The 18465-nt window shown below is 41.2% G+C and overlaps 1 protein-coding gene across 7 annotated transcripts in view; it reads right to left on the bottom strand.

Moving 5' to 3' along the window:
* LOC140212421 (RNA-binding motif, single-stranded-interacting protein 3) overlaps positions 1-18465 on the bottom strand; it is a 1294896-nt gene that overhangs the window by 191878 nt on the left and 1084553 nt on the right. For all 7 annotated transcript variants that reach the window (XM_072283183.1, XM_072283184.1, XM_072283188.1 and 4 more), the window contains one exon: positions 8063-8142. In XM_072283183.1, the coding sequence (XP_072139284.1) occupies positions 8063-8142 (80 nt within the window). The remainder of the gene's footprint in view (positions 1-8062; positions 8143-18465) is intronic.

Raw genomic sequence — 18465 nt, 5'->3', positions numbered from 1 at the left:
CTGGATGAACTGGGCTTGTACTCGTTGGAATTTAGAAGATTGAGGGGGGATCTGATTGAAACGTATAAGATCCTAAAGGGATTGGACAGGCTAGATGCAGGAAGATTGTTCCCGATGTTGGGGAAGTCCAGAACGAGGGGTCACAGTTTGAGGATAGAGGGGAAGCCTTTTAGGACCGAGATTAGGAAAAACTTCTTCACACAGAGAGTGGTGAATCTGTGGAATTCTCTGCCACAGGAAACAGTTGAGGCCAGTTCATTGGCTATATTTAAGAGGGAGTTAGATATGGCCCTTGTGGCTACGGGGGTCAGGGGGTATGGAGGGAAGGCTGGGGCGGGGTTCTGAGTTGGCTGATCAGCCATGATCATAATAAATGGCGGTGCAGGCTCGAAGGGCCGAATGGCCTACTCCTGCACCTATTTTCTATGTTTCTATGTTTCTATAATAAAGAGAGTGACATCATAATGAGAGATTTCGAATCAGAAATTTTCCAGCTCCATCATGGGCACTAGCCTCTCCAGCATTGAGAACATTTTCAAAAGGTGAAAACTTCAAAAAGCGGGATTGATCATAAAGGGCCCCCATCACCCAAGACATGCCCTCTTCTCATTGCCACCATCAAGAAGGAAGTATAGGAGCCTAAAAACACACACTCATTATTTCAAGAACATTTCCTCTCCACCATCAGATTTCTGAATGGACAATGAATCCAGATATATTATTATGTTTTCTATTATTATTATCATTATTTTTTTCTCTATTTTTGCTCCCTTTTGGCAATATTTATTTAATTTAATTTTTATACACGCTTATTATGTATTGCTCTGTACTGCTGCCGCAAAACAACAAATTTCAAGACATATGCCAGTGACATTAAACCTAATTCTGATTTTGAGTTGTCAGATGGGAATAGATTGAAAAGAAAGTGACTTGTACAAATACTGTGGAAAAAGAACTAGATTACTGAAGCAGGAAAAACTTGATTTTTTTTGAGGGTCTGTGTAATACCATTACATACCGGATAGAATCAATAGCAGGACTTTTGCTTTAAGGACAGATGTCATTAGAATATATTTTACTATTAGTTCCTCCCCAGGTTATATTGTTATCAGTTTGGAATGAAAAGATTAATAATTATTCAACCAGTAGGGTATCAAGTGACAGAAATGAATGAGAACCATTACATTCCACAAAAATGAAGTTACAAAATGTTGCCATTGTCAGAAATAATATTCGACCACATTGTTATCTGAGGAAAAGTCTCAACAGATTGTAAAGTTAAGCGAAATCTCCTTCCACTGAAGCTTTGGAATGCTGATCTATTTTTTGAATTGCTTCATAATTCACATGGCAGCAAAATGGGACCCAAGAGCAGACTCAATCACTGTGGTGATGAGAACCTTAACAAAACAACTAAAGGTCAACAAATCATGTAAACTGTCCTTTGCACACATAGTTATGTCGATGCAATGTATCAAAATCTCACAAATAGTGCAGCTTTTCCATACCGTGACACTCATCTCCCTGAACTGTCTCAGTTATTATTCTACATGACCATCCCAAGTGTAAAATAAATACACAGCCATCCTCATCATTATGTGCTATCTTGTACGATGTGCATGATCAGGTCTTCCAACCGTCTTTAATTTGTGAAGTTCTAATAAGCTCTTCAAAACTTTTGCATGCCCATCCCTTGATGAAACTCATGAGTGTCATGTGTTGTTGGCCACAACTTTTTCTTCCATCAGTTTTTCCTGTTGCTGCAAGATGTTTGAGCTTCTCTTTCCTCAGTACATGTCCCAAAAATTCCAGCTGTTGTTTCCTGATTGATGATATTAGCTCTCTTATTCTGGCTTTTTGCAATACGCCTTCACTTGTTATTCTGCCCTTCAATGACATTTCCATCATTCTTCTCAAAAACCACAATTTTGCAACTTTGAGTCTTCCCTCATTTTGCTTTCATATCGTCCAATATTTGCTTCTATATGTTAGTATGGAATGAACGCAGCACTGTAATACTCTGAGTATCATATCTATAGAAATGATGTTATTCTTTAGTATCTTGCTCAAATGCTTGAACGTGCATTTAACAATCTTAGTCCTTCTAATTTCAACATCAGCTCTACCATCAGAGGTTATTGTGCTCCCTAATTAATTGAACTTCCATGCTTGTTTAATTGTTACGATGCCCACTTCCAGTTCACATTTCTGTATTTCTTTCTTCTTTGTGATAACCATATATTATCTACTTTGAACAACCGACGATATGCAGGAAACACAATGCTGATAGCAGAGAAACTTTAAGAAATTTGCAGTATCTTACCCTTTAAAACTGATTAATCATCTTCCATTCTGGTACAAGAATGACTACCTTTGAATCTTAAAACAGATTTCATACAGGTTATATTCTGGTACATCTGCAAAGTAAGGTTTTTGCTAAGATGTTAAGCTGATTCCCTTTTTCATAGTATGAATTTCTTTACTTGATGTTCTGAGCAGGTAATGGAAAATTGAACAATCTATCAATGTCTAAACACAAGAGGTTCTGCAGATGCTGGATATCTAGATCAACATACACAACATACAGGAGGAACTCAGCAGGTCAGGCAGAACCTATAGAAGGAATGAATAGTCAACATTTGGGCCGAGACACGATGAAGTTCTGAAGATGGGTCTCGGTCCGAAACATTGAACCTATAAATGTCTTCTCCCTGGAAGTATTTACCTTACAAACAGATAATGACACCATCAGTTTCACCTCTTGTAGTACACATTTTACTTGAATACTGGCAGGATGAAGTAGATGGCAGTCGAGCTTAGCTGCAAAATCTTATAACTTAATAAAATAGTACTTACTTTTGTTAATCACACCACCATCACCTGCAGTAAAATAACTTCCTAAATAAAGAAAACAAAATATTGAAACCCTAGGCAACACTTTGTTTGGGTGAATCTTCAAACAACAACCACCTGGAATCTTCACAAATTTTTGGTTCCAACTGTAAAGAAATCTCAAATGTGAAGGAAGACACAATGTCTTTTTTGCAATTAATTAAAGACCATAAATTTTTGGCAGGGGCAGGCTTTTGATTGGCTTTCTTCTCTGTGTTGGATCAAAGAGGTTGCTGCAATTAGTTTTCAACCCCTAATCACAGCCAGTCAGATTCCTCTGCAACTGGATCCTTGACTTCCTCATTGGGAGACCACAATCATTGTGGATCAGAAATAATATTCCCCCCCCCCCCCCGCTGACAATCAGCACCTCAAGGATGCCTGCCTAGCCCACTGCTCTACTCTATCTATACTCATGACCATGTGGCTAGGCACAGCTCACATGCCATCTATAAATTTGCTGATAACGCAAGTGTTGTTGATAGAATCTCAAATGGTGATAAGATGGTTTACAGGAATGAGATAGATTGATTGGTAGCTGGTGTCACAACAACAATATTGCACCCACCATCAGTAAGACCAAGGAATTGATTGTGTACTTCAGGAAGATGAAATCAGGAGAGTATACACCAGTTCTCATCAAGGGATCAGCAGCGGAAAGGGTGAGCAGACTCAAGTTCTTGGGTGTCAACATCTCCAAAGATCTATTGTGGGCCCAACATATTGATGCAGTTATGAAGATGCACACAAGCCACCATATTTCATTTGGAGCTTCAGGAGATTTGATATGTCACTAAAGACTAGAGAAAATTTCTACGGCTGTACTGTAGGGGGCATTCTGACTGGTTGCATCTGGTATGGAGGTGGTGGTGCATGGGATCTGAAAAAGCTGCAGAGGGCTGTAAACTCAGTAAGCTCTATCATGGGCACTGGCCTCCCCACCATCGAGGACATCTTCAAAAAACACTGCCTCACAAAGACTGCATCCATCATGAAGGACCCTCACGATCCAGGACATGTTCTTTTCTCCTTACTACCATCAGAGAAGAGACAAGAGCCTGAAGACACACACTCGACATTTTAGACAGCCTCTTCCCCTCTGCCAAAGGATCCATGAACACTTCTTATTCTCTTATTATAATTCATAGTCATTATTTTATTTTCCACAGTCCTGCTGCCACAAAAAAAATACAATTTTGACGACATGTCAGTGATAATAAACCCGGTTCTGATTCTGAAGTGCACACGCATAAACCTATCAAATAGGTCCAGTGTTCAAACAAGCACAGAGAAAGTCAAGTAGATCAGCTGGACCATATCAAGAATCACCTTTTGCTCAATTTCTCATAAGCAGGATTCCAAAGGTACTTCTGTAAACCTCTTCTTAATGTTTGAAGATAATGTACAATCCACACACTAAGAAACTAATAAGTACGTTATTTTACATAATTTGTCATTCTTCTCAACCAAACATTGAACTATGATAGTTCAGAGCTAATTGTCCAGAGTTTGGCAAGTAAAGAATTTGAAGCTGTCAATACTACGTGCCATTATTGTGCTCATGAACTGTTTGTCCCACTCCCATCAGGGAAGAGTCTACAGTATGACTACTGGACTCAAAAACAGTTACTTCCCCCAAGCCGTCAGGGTGATCAGCATCTCCATCCACCCCACCATCACTACGTTACTAATTCCTATCAGAGTTACTGATATTCCTGTATCTTAAAAGTTTGACTAGGTTTGGACTTTGTTTCCTGAAGTACAGGGGAATGACGAGAGATTTGAAAGAGGTATACAAAGTTATGAGGGGCATAAATAGGGTTAATACAAGCAGCCCTTTCCCGCTGAGGTTGGGTGAACCTAGAACTAGAGGTCATAGGATAAGTAGAAAGGTGAAATATTCAAGGGAAACGTGAGGAGGAACTTCTTTTCTCAGAGGGTTGTATGAGTGTAGAATGAGCTGCCAAGTGATAGATGTGGGTTCAATTTCAACCTTTGAGAGAAGTTTAGATAAGCAAATGGGTATGAGAGTATGCAGGGCTATTGCCCAGTTGCAGGTTGATGGGACTAGGCAGAGTAATAGTTCAGCATGGACTAGATGGACCGAAGGGCTTGTTTCTGTGCTGTAATGTTCTATGACTCTATAATTGGTGACTGATTATATTTCAAGAGAAGGTATGTTACACTTCATACCATCAGTAGAGTTAAAATTGTTCCCAGAGAAGTCCAGCTACCTTTACATTGGGCTTGGGGAACTTGGGGATAAAAGCAATAGGACAAATGGCCTTTTCTCTATCTTTAATGTTTCACTGCATTTCATTCCACTATTCCACTACAACTAATTCTGAAAAACAAAATCAATTTTTGTATCATATTGGACAAAGGCCAAAAGCACCTTACAAAGACTTTCATCTAAACTCATTGGCCACTTTATTAGGTACACCTGTACAGCTGCTCGTTAATGCAAATATCTAATCAGCCAATCATTTGGCAGCAACTCAATGTATAAAAGCATGCAGACATGGTCAAGAAGTTCAGTTGGTGTGCAGACCAAACATCAGATTAGGGAAGAAATGTGACCTAACTGAATTTGAACATGGAATGACTGTTGGTGCCAGATAGGGTGATTTCAGTGTTTCAGAAACTGCTGCTCTGCTGGAATTTTCACACACAACAGTCTCTAGCGTTTATAGAAAATAGTGTGAAAAACAACAAGAAAAAGATCCAGTAAGCAACAGTTCTGTGGGTAATAACTCAAATAACCACGTGTAACAATAGTGATGTGCAGAAGAGCATCTCTGATTGCACAACACGTCAAACCTTGAAGTGGATGGGCTACAGCAGAAGACCATGAACGTGAACGTGACCTGAATGGTCACTTTATTAGGTCCAAGAAGTAACCTGTACAAATCCGTACCTACAAAAATTTCAAACAGCACAGCAACCATCTGTGAAGAATGAAATACAGAGGCAAATTTATTTATCACACATACATTAAAATATACAGTGAAATGCCAAGTTTGCATTAACACCCAACACAGCGAAGGATGGGCTGCAGCAGTTCACAAGTGCCTCCATGCAAATCCGGTGCCAGAAGAACATGCCCACAGATGGACCATCAGAGTTTGGAGTTCAATTCCAATGTTATCCGAAAGGAGTCTGTATGTACATCCTGTGGAATGCATGGGTTTTCTCCCGGTGTCCCGTTTTCCTCCCACATTCCAAAAATGTACTGGTTGGAAGGTGAATTGGTCACTGTAAGTTGTCCTGTAATTAGGGAAAGCTAAATGGGGGTTTCTGGGGTGACACAGCTCAAAGGGCTGTGAGGGCCCACTCTGCACTGCATCTCCAACATAAAATGAAATTTAAAAATTTTAAAAATTAACTACCGATTTTTCTTTAAATGTATTCAATCCTTCAGCTGTTTTCTTGACACAGACAGGAGCCTATGAACAAAAATTATTTGCGCACAGAAATTGGGAGTTGCTGGCATCGTAGCTCAAAGGGCCTATTCCCTTCTCAATAAATAAATAAATAAATAAGTACCAAGATGTTCTGTCTATGCTTATGCGAAGTGATGTAGAATTTTGTTTCCATTCACATGTAATATTGTGTATATTATTATTCTGTACTTTATTATTAGGTAATATTACATTTATTTATTATTGCTAAGTAGGTTTTTAAATATTGCTGCTGCAACAAAATAATTTCCTACTTGGGATCAATGAAGTAGTTATTATTATTATTATTATTATTATTAGTAGTAGTAGTAGTAGAACTTGCTGTTGCTGTTAAAATTATGCATTTTTCAGCTTTTCTTCTGATGTAGGTGGCCATTTGCTGGTTCTCATAACAATCACACCAGTCCCCTCCCCGACTTATTTTCCTCTGAGCTCTTCCCTTACCTATGGCCATTAACGCTCGATGATACCCCAACACCTCATCAGGTAAACACTCAGGTTAATTTACAACAACCAATTAATTCCAGCACTCAATTAATCCACTGGCATGTCTTGTCTACTGTGTCAACAAAGTAGAACTGTCAGATTATTCACCAAATGGACAATCGCTTTAGTTATTAACTTCCTAGTGTTGAGCCCTAGTTGGGGAAAAATAGCTAACCCCTGTTTGTGTGTGTGTGTGTGTGTGTGTGTGTGTGTGTGTGTGTTAGTGTTATAATATGGTACCAGGTGATACAAAACTGATGAAGAAGTTGGCGACCAAAATGAAATGTATTCACTTTTCACATTAAGTCAGAGTTTTACTTGATCTTTCAAGTTCGACCAGAAGACCAAAAAGATATAGGAGCAGAATTAGTCCACTCAGCTCTTCGAGTCTACTCCACCATTCCATCATGGCTGATTGATTATCCCCCTCAATCCCATTCTCCTGTCTTCTCCCTATAACCTTTTATGCCCTTACTAATCACAAACCTATCAACCTTTGCTTTAAATATACCCTATGACTGGGCCTCCACAGTTGTCTGTAGAAATGAATTCCACAGATTCATCACTCTCTGGCTAAAGAAATTCCTCTATTGTGAGAATATGCCCTCTGGTCCTAGACCTACCCACTATAGGAAACATCCGCTCCACATCCACTCCATCTAAGACAGGGGTTCCCAACCTTCTTTGTGCCATGAGGCCGTACCATTAACCGAGGGGTCCGTGGACCCCTGTTTGGGAACCTCTGATCTAAGAGGAAACATCAAAGCAATAACAAACATAAAACCTGCATCACTCTGCCATTTTGCGTTATGCATTGATGTTTGAAAGGTTGCATCTAGCTTAGGACAATGTCACAAGCCAGGGAGTAATAAGTTATTGGCCCGTTTGATCACAATGAAAATTAAAATCTGATCGTGGGTTGTCATCACCCATTTTTTATTAATGGCAATTCTATCCTTTCAACTTCCATGACACAAATTTACCCTAGAGTAAGCACAAAGACAGCAAGAAACTAAGCAACATTAGATGCACTCTTCGCATTTTAAAATATTGCCAGTTCAGATATTTATATATTTCACAAAACTATGCAGGAGGAATATTTTTAAATAAACACCAGTCAAAGTAAAAGCAACAATCAATCCATCTGTTCATGTCATCCAAATCTTGATTTTTTCCCTATTCACTTCATCCTTCTGATGTATGAATAACAATTAAAATCATACCTGGTACACCTGGTGGCATTTTCAGATACTTTCCATTAAAATGTTGAATTACTACTTCACATTTCTCCGTGGACTCCATTCTAAATACATAAAAGAAAAAAAGGGGTGAGTGTTACTTCCCTAATACATTGACTGACAACATGGTAACACACATATTATCCTTGCTTCAGAATATACTGTCAGTAGCCACTTTATTAGGTACACCTGTATGTTACTGCAAATCAGCCAATCGTGTCGCAGAAATTCAATGTATAAAAGCATGCAGACATGGTTAAGAGATTCAGTTGATGTTCAGACCAAACATCAGATTGGGAAGAAATGTGATCTAAATGACCTTGACTGCAAAATGATTACTGGTGCTGGACAGGGTGGTTTGATATATCAGAAACTGGTGATCTCCCGGCATTTTCACATATAAGTCTCCAGAATTTACAGAGAATGGGGTGAAAAGAAAACATTCAGTGAGTGGCAGTTCTGTGGGTGAAAATGCTTTGTTAATGAGGGACATTACTGAAGAGTGGCCAGTCTGGTTCAAGCTGACAGAAAGGCAGCGGTAACTCAAATAACCACACGTTACAACAGTGATGTGCAGAAGAGCATCTCTGAATGCACTACACAGTGAACCTTCAAGTGGACGGGCTACAGCAGCAGAAGACTACAACAGGGTTCCGCTGCTGTACTTAATAAAGTGATCACTGAGTGCATGTTCAACCCAGAATGCATGAGTAATGCTTCATAAGAGCTTTTTCTTAAATAAATTATTGTTTTGGAGCAGCAATGCACCTCTGTAACATATTTTTCTAAAATATTCACAATTAATTATTCTATGCTCTCAAGGACAAACTGCATTTGTATTTGAGCACAAGTCTGATTGCCTAACGATCTGTTCTCTAATACTGGCATGAACAAGGTATATCCATTGGCAAAGTCTGAGGTCACTGACCAATCCATCTGCAAAGCAAATCCAGTACAGAGAGATCCCCTGGGTTACATCATGAATTAATCAAATTATTTAACTCATTTACATGGCCCAGTTTAAAAGGCTGCTGATGCATTTGTAAGAGTTCATAGAAAAATAATAAGGTCATGAAACAAGGGAGGCTTAAAGAATTCTATAATAGTTGGGAAGGAGATCCAGCTGGAGCTGGAACTGGATGTACTCTGCATCATTCGGGAGTCTGAAGGGGTGATAGATAGGACATACAGAGAGGTAGTTACACCCAAGGTGCAGGACACAGGAAACTGTGTGACAGTCAGGAAGGGAAAAGGGGTTAAGGAGCCAGTGCAGAGCGCCCCTGTGGCCATTCCCTTCAACAACAGGTATATCACTCAGGAGGGATGACCTAACAGAGGAGAGACACAGTGGTCAGGTCTCTGGAACTGAGTCTGCCTCTGAGACTCAGAAGGGAAGGGGGGAGAAGAAGAGACACACTGTGGTGATAGGGGTTTGTTAGTTAGGGGAATGGACAGGAGGTTCTGTTTGCAAGAACAAGACTCCTGGATGATATTTTGCTTCCCAGGTGCCAGAGTTCAGGGTATCTCAAATCAAGTCCTCAGCATTCCTAAGTGGGAGGGTGAACAGCCAGAAACCATGGTCCATGTAGGTACCAATGACATGGGTAGGATGAGTGACGGGGTTCTGCATAGGGAGTTCAGGGAGATAGGTGCTAAGTTAAAGGGCAGGGTCTCCAGGGTCTGATTTCAGGATTGCTACCTTTGCCGTGTGCTAGTGAGGCTAGAATTAGAAAGATTATACAGTTTAATAAGTGGCTAAGGAATTGGAGATAGGTGAAAAGCCAGAGCAATTTTTATAGGTGTTTGTCCGCCTCTATTGTGGGCATGCTTTATAGGTGGCAGACTGTGTGGTAACAGCTGTGGGTTGTTCCCAGCACATCGTCAGGTTGTAGTGGATGTCTAATGAATACCCTGCCACCACTACTGCCTTGCCACTAGGACAACAAGCTGTTTACTGTTTACCTATGTTATGCACTACAGGCACTTTAATTTATATTCTATTAGCTGATTTGTGATAATATTTTGTTCTATGTGCTGTGTATGATACATGTTTGAGGATACACCATGGTCCGGAGGAACATTGTTTCATTTGGTTGTATATACGTAGTCAAGATGACAATGAACTTGAACTTGATGATGCTATGTCCATCTTACACTACTGCAACTAAGTTTCAGTATACACATGTGCCCTTGCACACATGTTAATAAACTCGACTTTGACCTTGATGAAATGAGTTATCTGAAGCTGGAGAAATCAGCACTGGATCCAGAAGCTTGTGACATATCCAGGGGAAAAATGAGTGTTGTCCCTCCAACTCACTTTGGGCTTGACCACAGCAGCATTGGAGGTGATAAGCAGAAAGGTCTGAGTGGAAGTGGGATGGTGAATTAAAACGGCAGGCAACTACAAGTTCAGGGTGGCTCCTAAAGATTGAATGCAAGTCCTCAGCAAAGCAATCATCCAATGTGCATTTTTCCTCCAATTTAGAGGAGGTCAAATTGTATGTAAAACAAGAGCTCCTTGTTTAAAAATAAGGAAGAAATAAGAAATAGGTGAAATTCCACCCAGTCCTTTGAATTCCCCTTGCTCAAAGGTGGTAGAAGCAGTATCTCTGAATATTTTCAGAACTAAAATAGCAAGAGGTTGAATGATTACAGCAGGTGGACAAGATTGTAGAATTGAGATTAAAATACGATTAGTCATGATTTTACTGAATGGCACATTAGGTGTGAGGGGCCAAGTCACCAATTCTCCTTATAAATTGTATCATTAGAAGCAATTTGGAATAGGATTTTTGGAGTGGGGCTGGTAAACTCCAATCACAATCTCCTTGTAAAATCTGTTTATACTCTGGGGAGTTACTACAAATCATGACAAAATGTGATGATAAAAAAGCCTAGCAACTAGTGTGATGCTACTACAGCTCAGGGTGTTGGAGTTCAGAGCTTAATACTGGCGTCATCTGAAAGGAGTTTGTACATTCTTTTCTGTGAACATGTGAGTTTCCTCCAGGTATACTGGTTTCCTCCCACATTCCAAAGAAATACCGGTTAGTAGGTTAATTGGTCACTGTTTAATGGGTGGTTGCTGGGCAGTGTGGCCCATTCGGTCAGAGGGGCCAGTTCTGTGCTGTTTCTCTAAAATAAAATAATAAAAGCATAAGACAAAGGAGCAGAATAAGGCCATTTGGTCCATTGAGTCTTCTCCATCATCCTATCACTGCTGAGAAAGGTTTTGGATTAGTTCAACAGAAATTCTCCGAAAACTTAAAACCTTTTTTTGAATTTTACAAAGACTGGTGGTAAATTAACATGAGATTTAATTTCTGGTCACCCAGATGCAAAGTCTTCCTTCACAGGAGGCTTGGTGACAGGCTGTAGACTGTTTTCACAATGCATCTCTGATTTTTGCTGAATTCATCATTGACAGTTATGAAACTATGCAGAAATTCAAACCACAAGCATGTCATTGGCAATACTAATGCATACATTCAAATGAGATTTGCAAATGGAAAGCAAATCTCTCAAAAAGTCAGTACATTCTTACTTCATGAAATGTTGAAAGTCCAGCTAATTCACCAGGATCTAACATTAGACATTGAAGATAATACACTCCGAATCCACGTTATTAAGTACACCTTTACACCTGCTCATTAATGTAAATATCTAATCAGCCAATCATTTGACAGCAACTCAATGCTTTAAAGTATGCAGACATGGCCAAAAGATTCAGCTGTTGTTCAGACCAAACATGAGAATGGGGAACAAGTGTCACCAAAGAGACTCTGGCTGTGGAATAACTGTTGCTGCCAGATGGGGTGAATTGAGTATCTCAGGAACTGCTGTTCTCCTGGGATTTTCACACATACAACAGTCTCTAAAGTTTACAAAGAATGGTACAGAAAAAACAAAAAAAAATCCAATGAGCAGCAGTTCTGTGGGCAACACGTTTTGTTAATGAGAGAGGTCACAGGAGAATGACCGGCTGGGTTCAAGCTGATAGGAAAGCAACAGTAACTCAAATAAAACTCATTACAACAGTGGTGTGTTGAAGAGCATCTCTGAACACGTAATACTTCGAACTTTGAAGTGGATGAGCTACAGAAACAAGAAGATCACAAACATACAATCATATACCTAATAAAGCTGTCACTGAGTGTACATTGTAATGAAGATAATTAAAATTGCAATTACTAATAAAACCATTGAGCTGCAATCAGCTATGGACTTAACATTAACACAATTTGTCCATTCACCATTTTAGCAAAGTATTTAAAATGCATTACTACTTCATTAAAGTAATCAACAGAGGAATACTACACTTGGGAAATATTTGGTACTACAGTTTGAATTCAGTAATCATTATTCTTAGGATCATAAATAGCTGGTAGGAAAATTGGGGCAGATGTGAATTTTATTGAACAGAAACATGACTGATGTGATCAGCATTTTCCTATTCTCAGGCTGTTCCTCAGGACTGAGTCATAGAGTCTTGGAACACTCAGCATAGTCACAGGCCATTTGGCCCATTTAGTCGATGCTGCTTAGTCCCGTCAATCTGTAACTTGATCATAGCCCTCTATACCCTTCCTATCTATGTCTCTCCTCAAATCTGTCTGAAATGTTGAAATTAAACCTACATCCACTTCCGCTGGCTGCGTATTCCACACTCTCAACACTCTCTGAGTGATGAAATTCCCACTCTTGTTCCCCCTTAAACATTTCACCTTTCACTCTTAACCCATGACCTCTAGTCCTAATCTCACCCCACCACACTGGAAAAAGCCTGCTTGCATTTATCCTATCTATACCCTTCACAACTCTGTATATCTCTATCAAATCTTCCCTCATTCTCCTACACTTCAGGGAATAAGTCCTACCCTATCCAAACTTTTCCTATAACTCAGACGAGGACTTCATTCTTCTGTTCTCAGGCAGTTCCCTGGGACTGATAACTTGCTTCCACTACAGTTGTCTGCTTTCCAAGCTGGCTAACTGGAGGCATGGTAGGGTAGCGGTTAGAACCATGCTTTACGGTACCCATGGTCTGGGTTCAATTCCCACCACTGCCTGTTTGGCGTGAAGGAGGGAATGTCATTATTTATTCAAAGTGACAGTGAAGTCATAATAGTGAAGATGGATACCAGGAGGGAAAGACATGTGCCTTTTGGATTTTGTCAGACTGAAGTGATCATTCCCCAATTTGGAGAAATGATTGAAGACACTTCATGAGATTAAAAGACGAGTCCCTAAACCTAAATACTGCTTCTATGTTCTCCAGATCTGCTGCTATGTCTTATGGTCTTACTCAGAGACACACACAAACTCACTCCATTCACATGCCTTGTAGTTTTTCTGCTTTGCTACACCATTCTGCATCTTCACACTACCATGGATATTCTATCCATTCCACCAATCACAAAAAGTGTCCCAAAGGGATCACCTTTTACAAAGGATGATCCTCTCGGCCTCCATTAAGGCAAAAGCAGCAAGGAGCAAGAGGAAAGCCACTTTCCGAGTATATCCTTTAGAAGAGATCATGTGGAACTACTTGGTAGATAGATCCCTCTCAGCCGCACCCTCCCCATGAGAGCAAGTATGATCTACAATCTTCCAGTTACAAATGCTATTGATGTTTACATTTGATTAATACCATAAGACTATAAGACATAAGAGCAGTACTAGGACATTGGGCTGCTTCATCATTCCATCTTGGCTGATTTAATTTCCCTCTCAACCCCATTCTCTTGCCTTCTCTACGTAACGTTTGACACCTTGAATAATCCAGAACCTATCAATCTTTCAATATAGTCAATGACTTGGCCTCCACAGTCATCTGTGCAATGAATTCCACAGATTCATTACCTACTGTCTAAAGAAATTCCTCCTTATCTCTGTTCTAAAGTGACATCCTCATACTCTGAGGCTGTACCCTCTGGTCCTACATCCACTCTATCCGGACTTTTCAAAAATTCATTAAAAGATTAAGAGATATATGCCAATGATGTGCCGTTTTTATATGGCTATTGTGGAATCAGTAGACAAACTTGATTCTCTTTTGCTCTGGCAAAAAAACTGTAAGTGTGGAAAATCTGAACTGTGAGAGCAAGCTGGAAGCGCTTAGCCAGTCAGGGAGCAAGAATGGAGATGACATGCTGACACTCCCTTCTTCTCCAGCCCTTTACTTTCTTCTCCCCCTCTCACCACCCAGCTTCTCACTTCATCCCCCACCCTCCTCCCCAACACACTTGGCTTCACCAATCACCTTCTAGACTGTACTCCTTCCCCTCCCCACTGGAAACTTCTTAAGCCCTTTCCAGGCCTGATAAAGGGTCTTGACCTGAAACGTTGACTGTTTATTCCTCTTCACGGATGCTGCTGAGTTCCTTCAGCATTTTGTTTATTACTTATTTATTTATAGAGATAGATCGCAGAAAAAAACCCTTCTGGCCCTTTGAGCCATGCTGCCCAGCAATCCTCTGATTTAATTCTAGCCTAATCATGGGATGATTTACACGGTCAAATGACCATATGCCATTTGACTGTGGGAGGAAATCAGAGCATCCAGAGGAAACCTGCGAGGTCGTGTGAAGATTGTATAAACTCCTTATTCTAGCAGCAGGAATTGAGCCCAGGTTGCCTGTACTATAAAGCACTAGTCACTATGCTACTGTGCCACATGCACATTGAGTATTGCCAGTGTTCTCTGCTCTCAAGTCTTCATTTGTGCGCTGGGTGTCAGGATGATAGCCTGGGTGATTGTGAAATGACTTGACAGGGATGTAAGACCATAAGATATAGGAGCAGAACTAGGCCATTCAGCCAATCGAGTCTGCTCTGCCATTCAATCCTGGGCTGATCCAATTCTTCCAGTCATCCCTATTCCCCTGTTTTCTCCCCATACCCCTTGATGCCCTGGCTAATCAAGAACCTATAAATCTCTGCCTTAAATACACCCAATGACTTGGCCCCCACAGCCTCTCGTGGCAACAAATTCCACAGATTTACCACCCTCTGACGAAAGTGAAGTACAAGATGAAAAGAGGTATCGATTAAGTGGGTTACCAGAGACGTTTTTCCAGGGTGGAAATAACTAAAATGAGGGGGTATAATTTTAAGGTGATTGGAGGAAAGTACAGGATGGATGTCAGAGGTATGTATTTTGGACAGAGTGCTGTATGCATGGAACACACTGCCAGGTGGGGTGGTAGACACAGAAACATTAAGAAGCTCTTAGATAGGCACATGGATGATAGCAATGTGGACAGTTACAGTATATTGGAGAGAAGAGTTAGAATGATCGTAGAGTAGGTTAAAAGTTTGGCACAACATCATGGCCAAATATGCTGTACTGTACTGTGCTGTGCTGTTCAATAAACCACCAGCTTCTAAGTTCAAGGAGGACATGGAACAGGAAGTCAAGAGCGTACAACGAATTGGGACGTTGAAGGTGATAGTCATTCAGATTAGGGTGCCATCTGTCACTCTGGGCTCAGTGGAGAGTAGATTCAGCCCATTCCCACTACCCCATACATCTCAGTTGAGAACTGTAATTGGGAGTCTGCACGGTGAAATGGTTAACAAGCTGTCAGACCTGCATCCAAGCCCTCGCATGAACCAAATGCACATATTATGTCACCGTCTACTACCTTGAAATACGTGTTCTTGTAGGCATTTACAGGAAAATAAGGAACTACAATAGAATTTATGAAAAAAGTATACATAAACAAAGACTGAAGAATAACCAATGCGTAAAAGAAGACAACTTGTGCAAAGAAATAGTAAATAAATAGTACTGAGAACATGAGTTGTAAAGTCCTGGAAAGGGAGTCTGTAGATTGTGTAGTCAGATCAGTGTTGAGGTAGGTGAAGTTGCCCACGCTGGTTCAAGAGCCTGATAGTGGGCTGGGTAATAACCTGTTTGTGTGGGACCCAGGGCTCCGGTACCTCCCGCCTGATGGCAGCAGCGAGGAGCACACATTTTTGCAAGGGCACCATGACAGTCCCGTCACACTACACCTTTTGGGGCAAATACCCAATGCTGCCAAGTCACAGAGAGCAATATATATATATATATATATATATCTCACACACACACACTCTCTCTCTCTCTCTCTCTACTCCAGTGAAGTCTCACACAGAATCAGCTACTACTCTGGTCTCTGCCATACAGGAGTAGTCAGAAGGTCTAAAGGAACAGCAATATGCCAGGGGCCAGTTTGATACAATCCGGACAAAGCAGTGAGACACCATTAATGAGCACATTGTTGCTTATTAATAGTGATGCAAACCTTAGGTGTTTGTTGTCCTCCAGGAGCAAAGAAATTCTGCATATAACTCATTAGATGCACTGCTTGAATACAGAGATGCTGCATATGAAGACACTCTCCTGCTTGAACAGAAATCAGATCCCTCTCCTGCGGAAACTGGTCTCCCTTCCACAGCGACATTATCTCCCTCCCTGCTCACTCTAAAGTCCAGAGTCATAGTCAAGTGACCAAAGACATTCAGAATCCAGCCTTATCCTCTGTGCTTGAAGGTTGCTAATACAGACATGGGACAAAGGACGTCTGCAGTCCAGAACTTTGCTCTGCGTTCGAGGTCCAGTAACATGGACAGGTGATGAAGGACATCCGTGGATACCAGGCAGTCCCAGGTCAGTGAGTCCTGGGATTAGACATTTAGGTAAGCAGGAGATATGATGGCCTGTCATTGGGTGACTCTGGACTTTGGGGCCCTGTCATGAGCTAGTCCAGGGGTCGATACCAAAAATTGTACTTGGAAGGTCAGTTGGTAGTCTGGAAGTCGCTGAAGGCCAGAGACCTGCCCTGGAGTTAGAGGGCTGAATGTGAGGAAAGAGGCCTGAACAATTGGTGTGCTGTCACACTCACCTCAATAATAAGCAAATGCTTTGAGAGGCTGGTCAAGGATTACATCTGCAGCTTGCTACCACCCAAACTGGACCCCTTACAGTTCACCTACTGGCATAACTGATCAACAGATAGCGCAATAGCTACTGCTCTACATACCATCCTTACACACCTAGAGAAGAAGTATGCTTATGTGAGAATGCTGTTCTTGGACTACAGTTCAGCACTCAACACCATAATTCCATCCAGGCTCGACAGGAAGCTCAGAGACCTTGGCTATCACCCTGCCTTGTGCAGCTGGATCCTGGACTTCCTGTCAGATCGCCGGCAGGTGGTACGAGCGGGCTCCCTCACCTCCACCCCTCTGACTCTCACTCCAGGAGCCCCTCAGGGCTGCATACTAAGTCCCCTCCTTTACTCTCTGTATATCCATGACTGTGTCACCATCCACAGCTCTAATCTGCTAATTAAATTTGCCAACAACATTACATTGATTGGCCTAATCTCAAACAATAACGAGGTGGCCTACAAGGAAGAAGTCATCTTTCTGACACAGTGGTGTCAAGTAAACAACCTCTCCCTCAATGTCGCAAAAACAAAGGAGCTGGTTGTGGATTGCAGGAGGAATGGAGATGGACTAACCCTTATTGACATCAATGGATCTGGGGTTGAGAGGGTAAACAGCCTCAAGTTCCTTGGCATCCACATCAGTGAAGATCTCACGTGGTCTGCACACACCAGCTATGTGGTGAAAAAGGCACAACAGTGCTTCTTTCACCTTAGACGGTTGAGGAAGTCTGGTGTGGGCCACCAGATCCTAAGAACTTTCTACAGGGGCACAACTGAGAGCATCCTGACTGGCTACATCACTGCCTGGAATGGGAACTGTACCTCTCTTAATCGCAGGACTCTGCAGAGAGTGGTGCGGACAGTTGTGAACTTTCCATGATTCAGGACATTTATAAAGACAGGTGTGAAAAAAGGGCCTGAAAGATCATTGGGGACCTGAATCACCCCAACCACAATCTATTCCAGCTGCTACCATCCAGGAAATAGTACCGCAGCATAAAAGCCAGGACCAACAGGCTTCAGAACAGCTTCTTCCACCAGGCCATCAGACTGATTAACTCACGCTGATTTGAGTGTATTTCTATATTACATTGACTGTTCTACTTATTACAAATTACTATGATTGCACATTGCACATTTAGATGGAAACTAACGTAATGATGTTTACTCCTCATGTATGTGAAGGATGTAAAAAATAAAGTCAGTTCAAATTCAAAATCAAATTTGAAAGAGGCTTATTTTGTTGCTTGTTGTGTTCACTTTGTTCTGCTCTGTGTCCTTTTGCCAAGCACTGTGGGCAAGCTGTGTTAGCACTGAAATGTGTGGTGACACTTGTGGGATGTCCCAGCACATCCTGAGGTGTGCTGGTTGTTAATGCAAACGACACAGTTCACTGTACATGTGATAAATAAATCTGAATCTCAATCTTGCACTCTCTTCATCATCCTG

This window comes from Mobula birostris, chromosome 19 (genome assembly GCF_030028105.1).
Source record: "Mobula birostris isolate sMobBir1 chromosome 19, sMobBir1.hap1, whole genome shotgun sequence".
In the NCBI taxonomy this organism is placed as follows: domain Eukaryota; kingdom Metazoa; phylum Chordata; class Chondrichthyes; order Myliobatiformes; family Myliobatidae; genus Mobula; species Mobula birostris.
The sequence above is the reverse complement of the archived record's forward strand: the minus strand, read 5'-3'. Positions and strand labels throughout refer to the sequence as shown.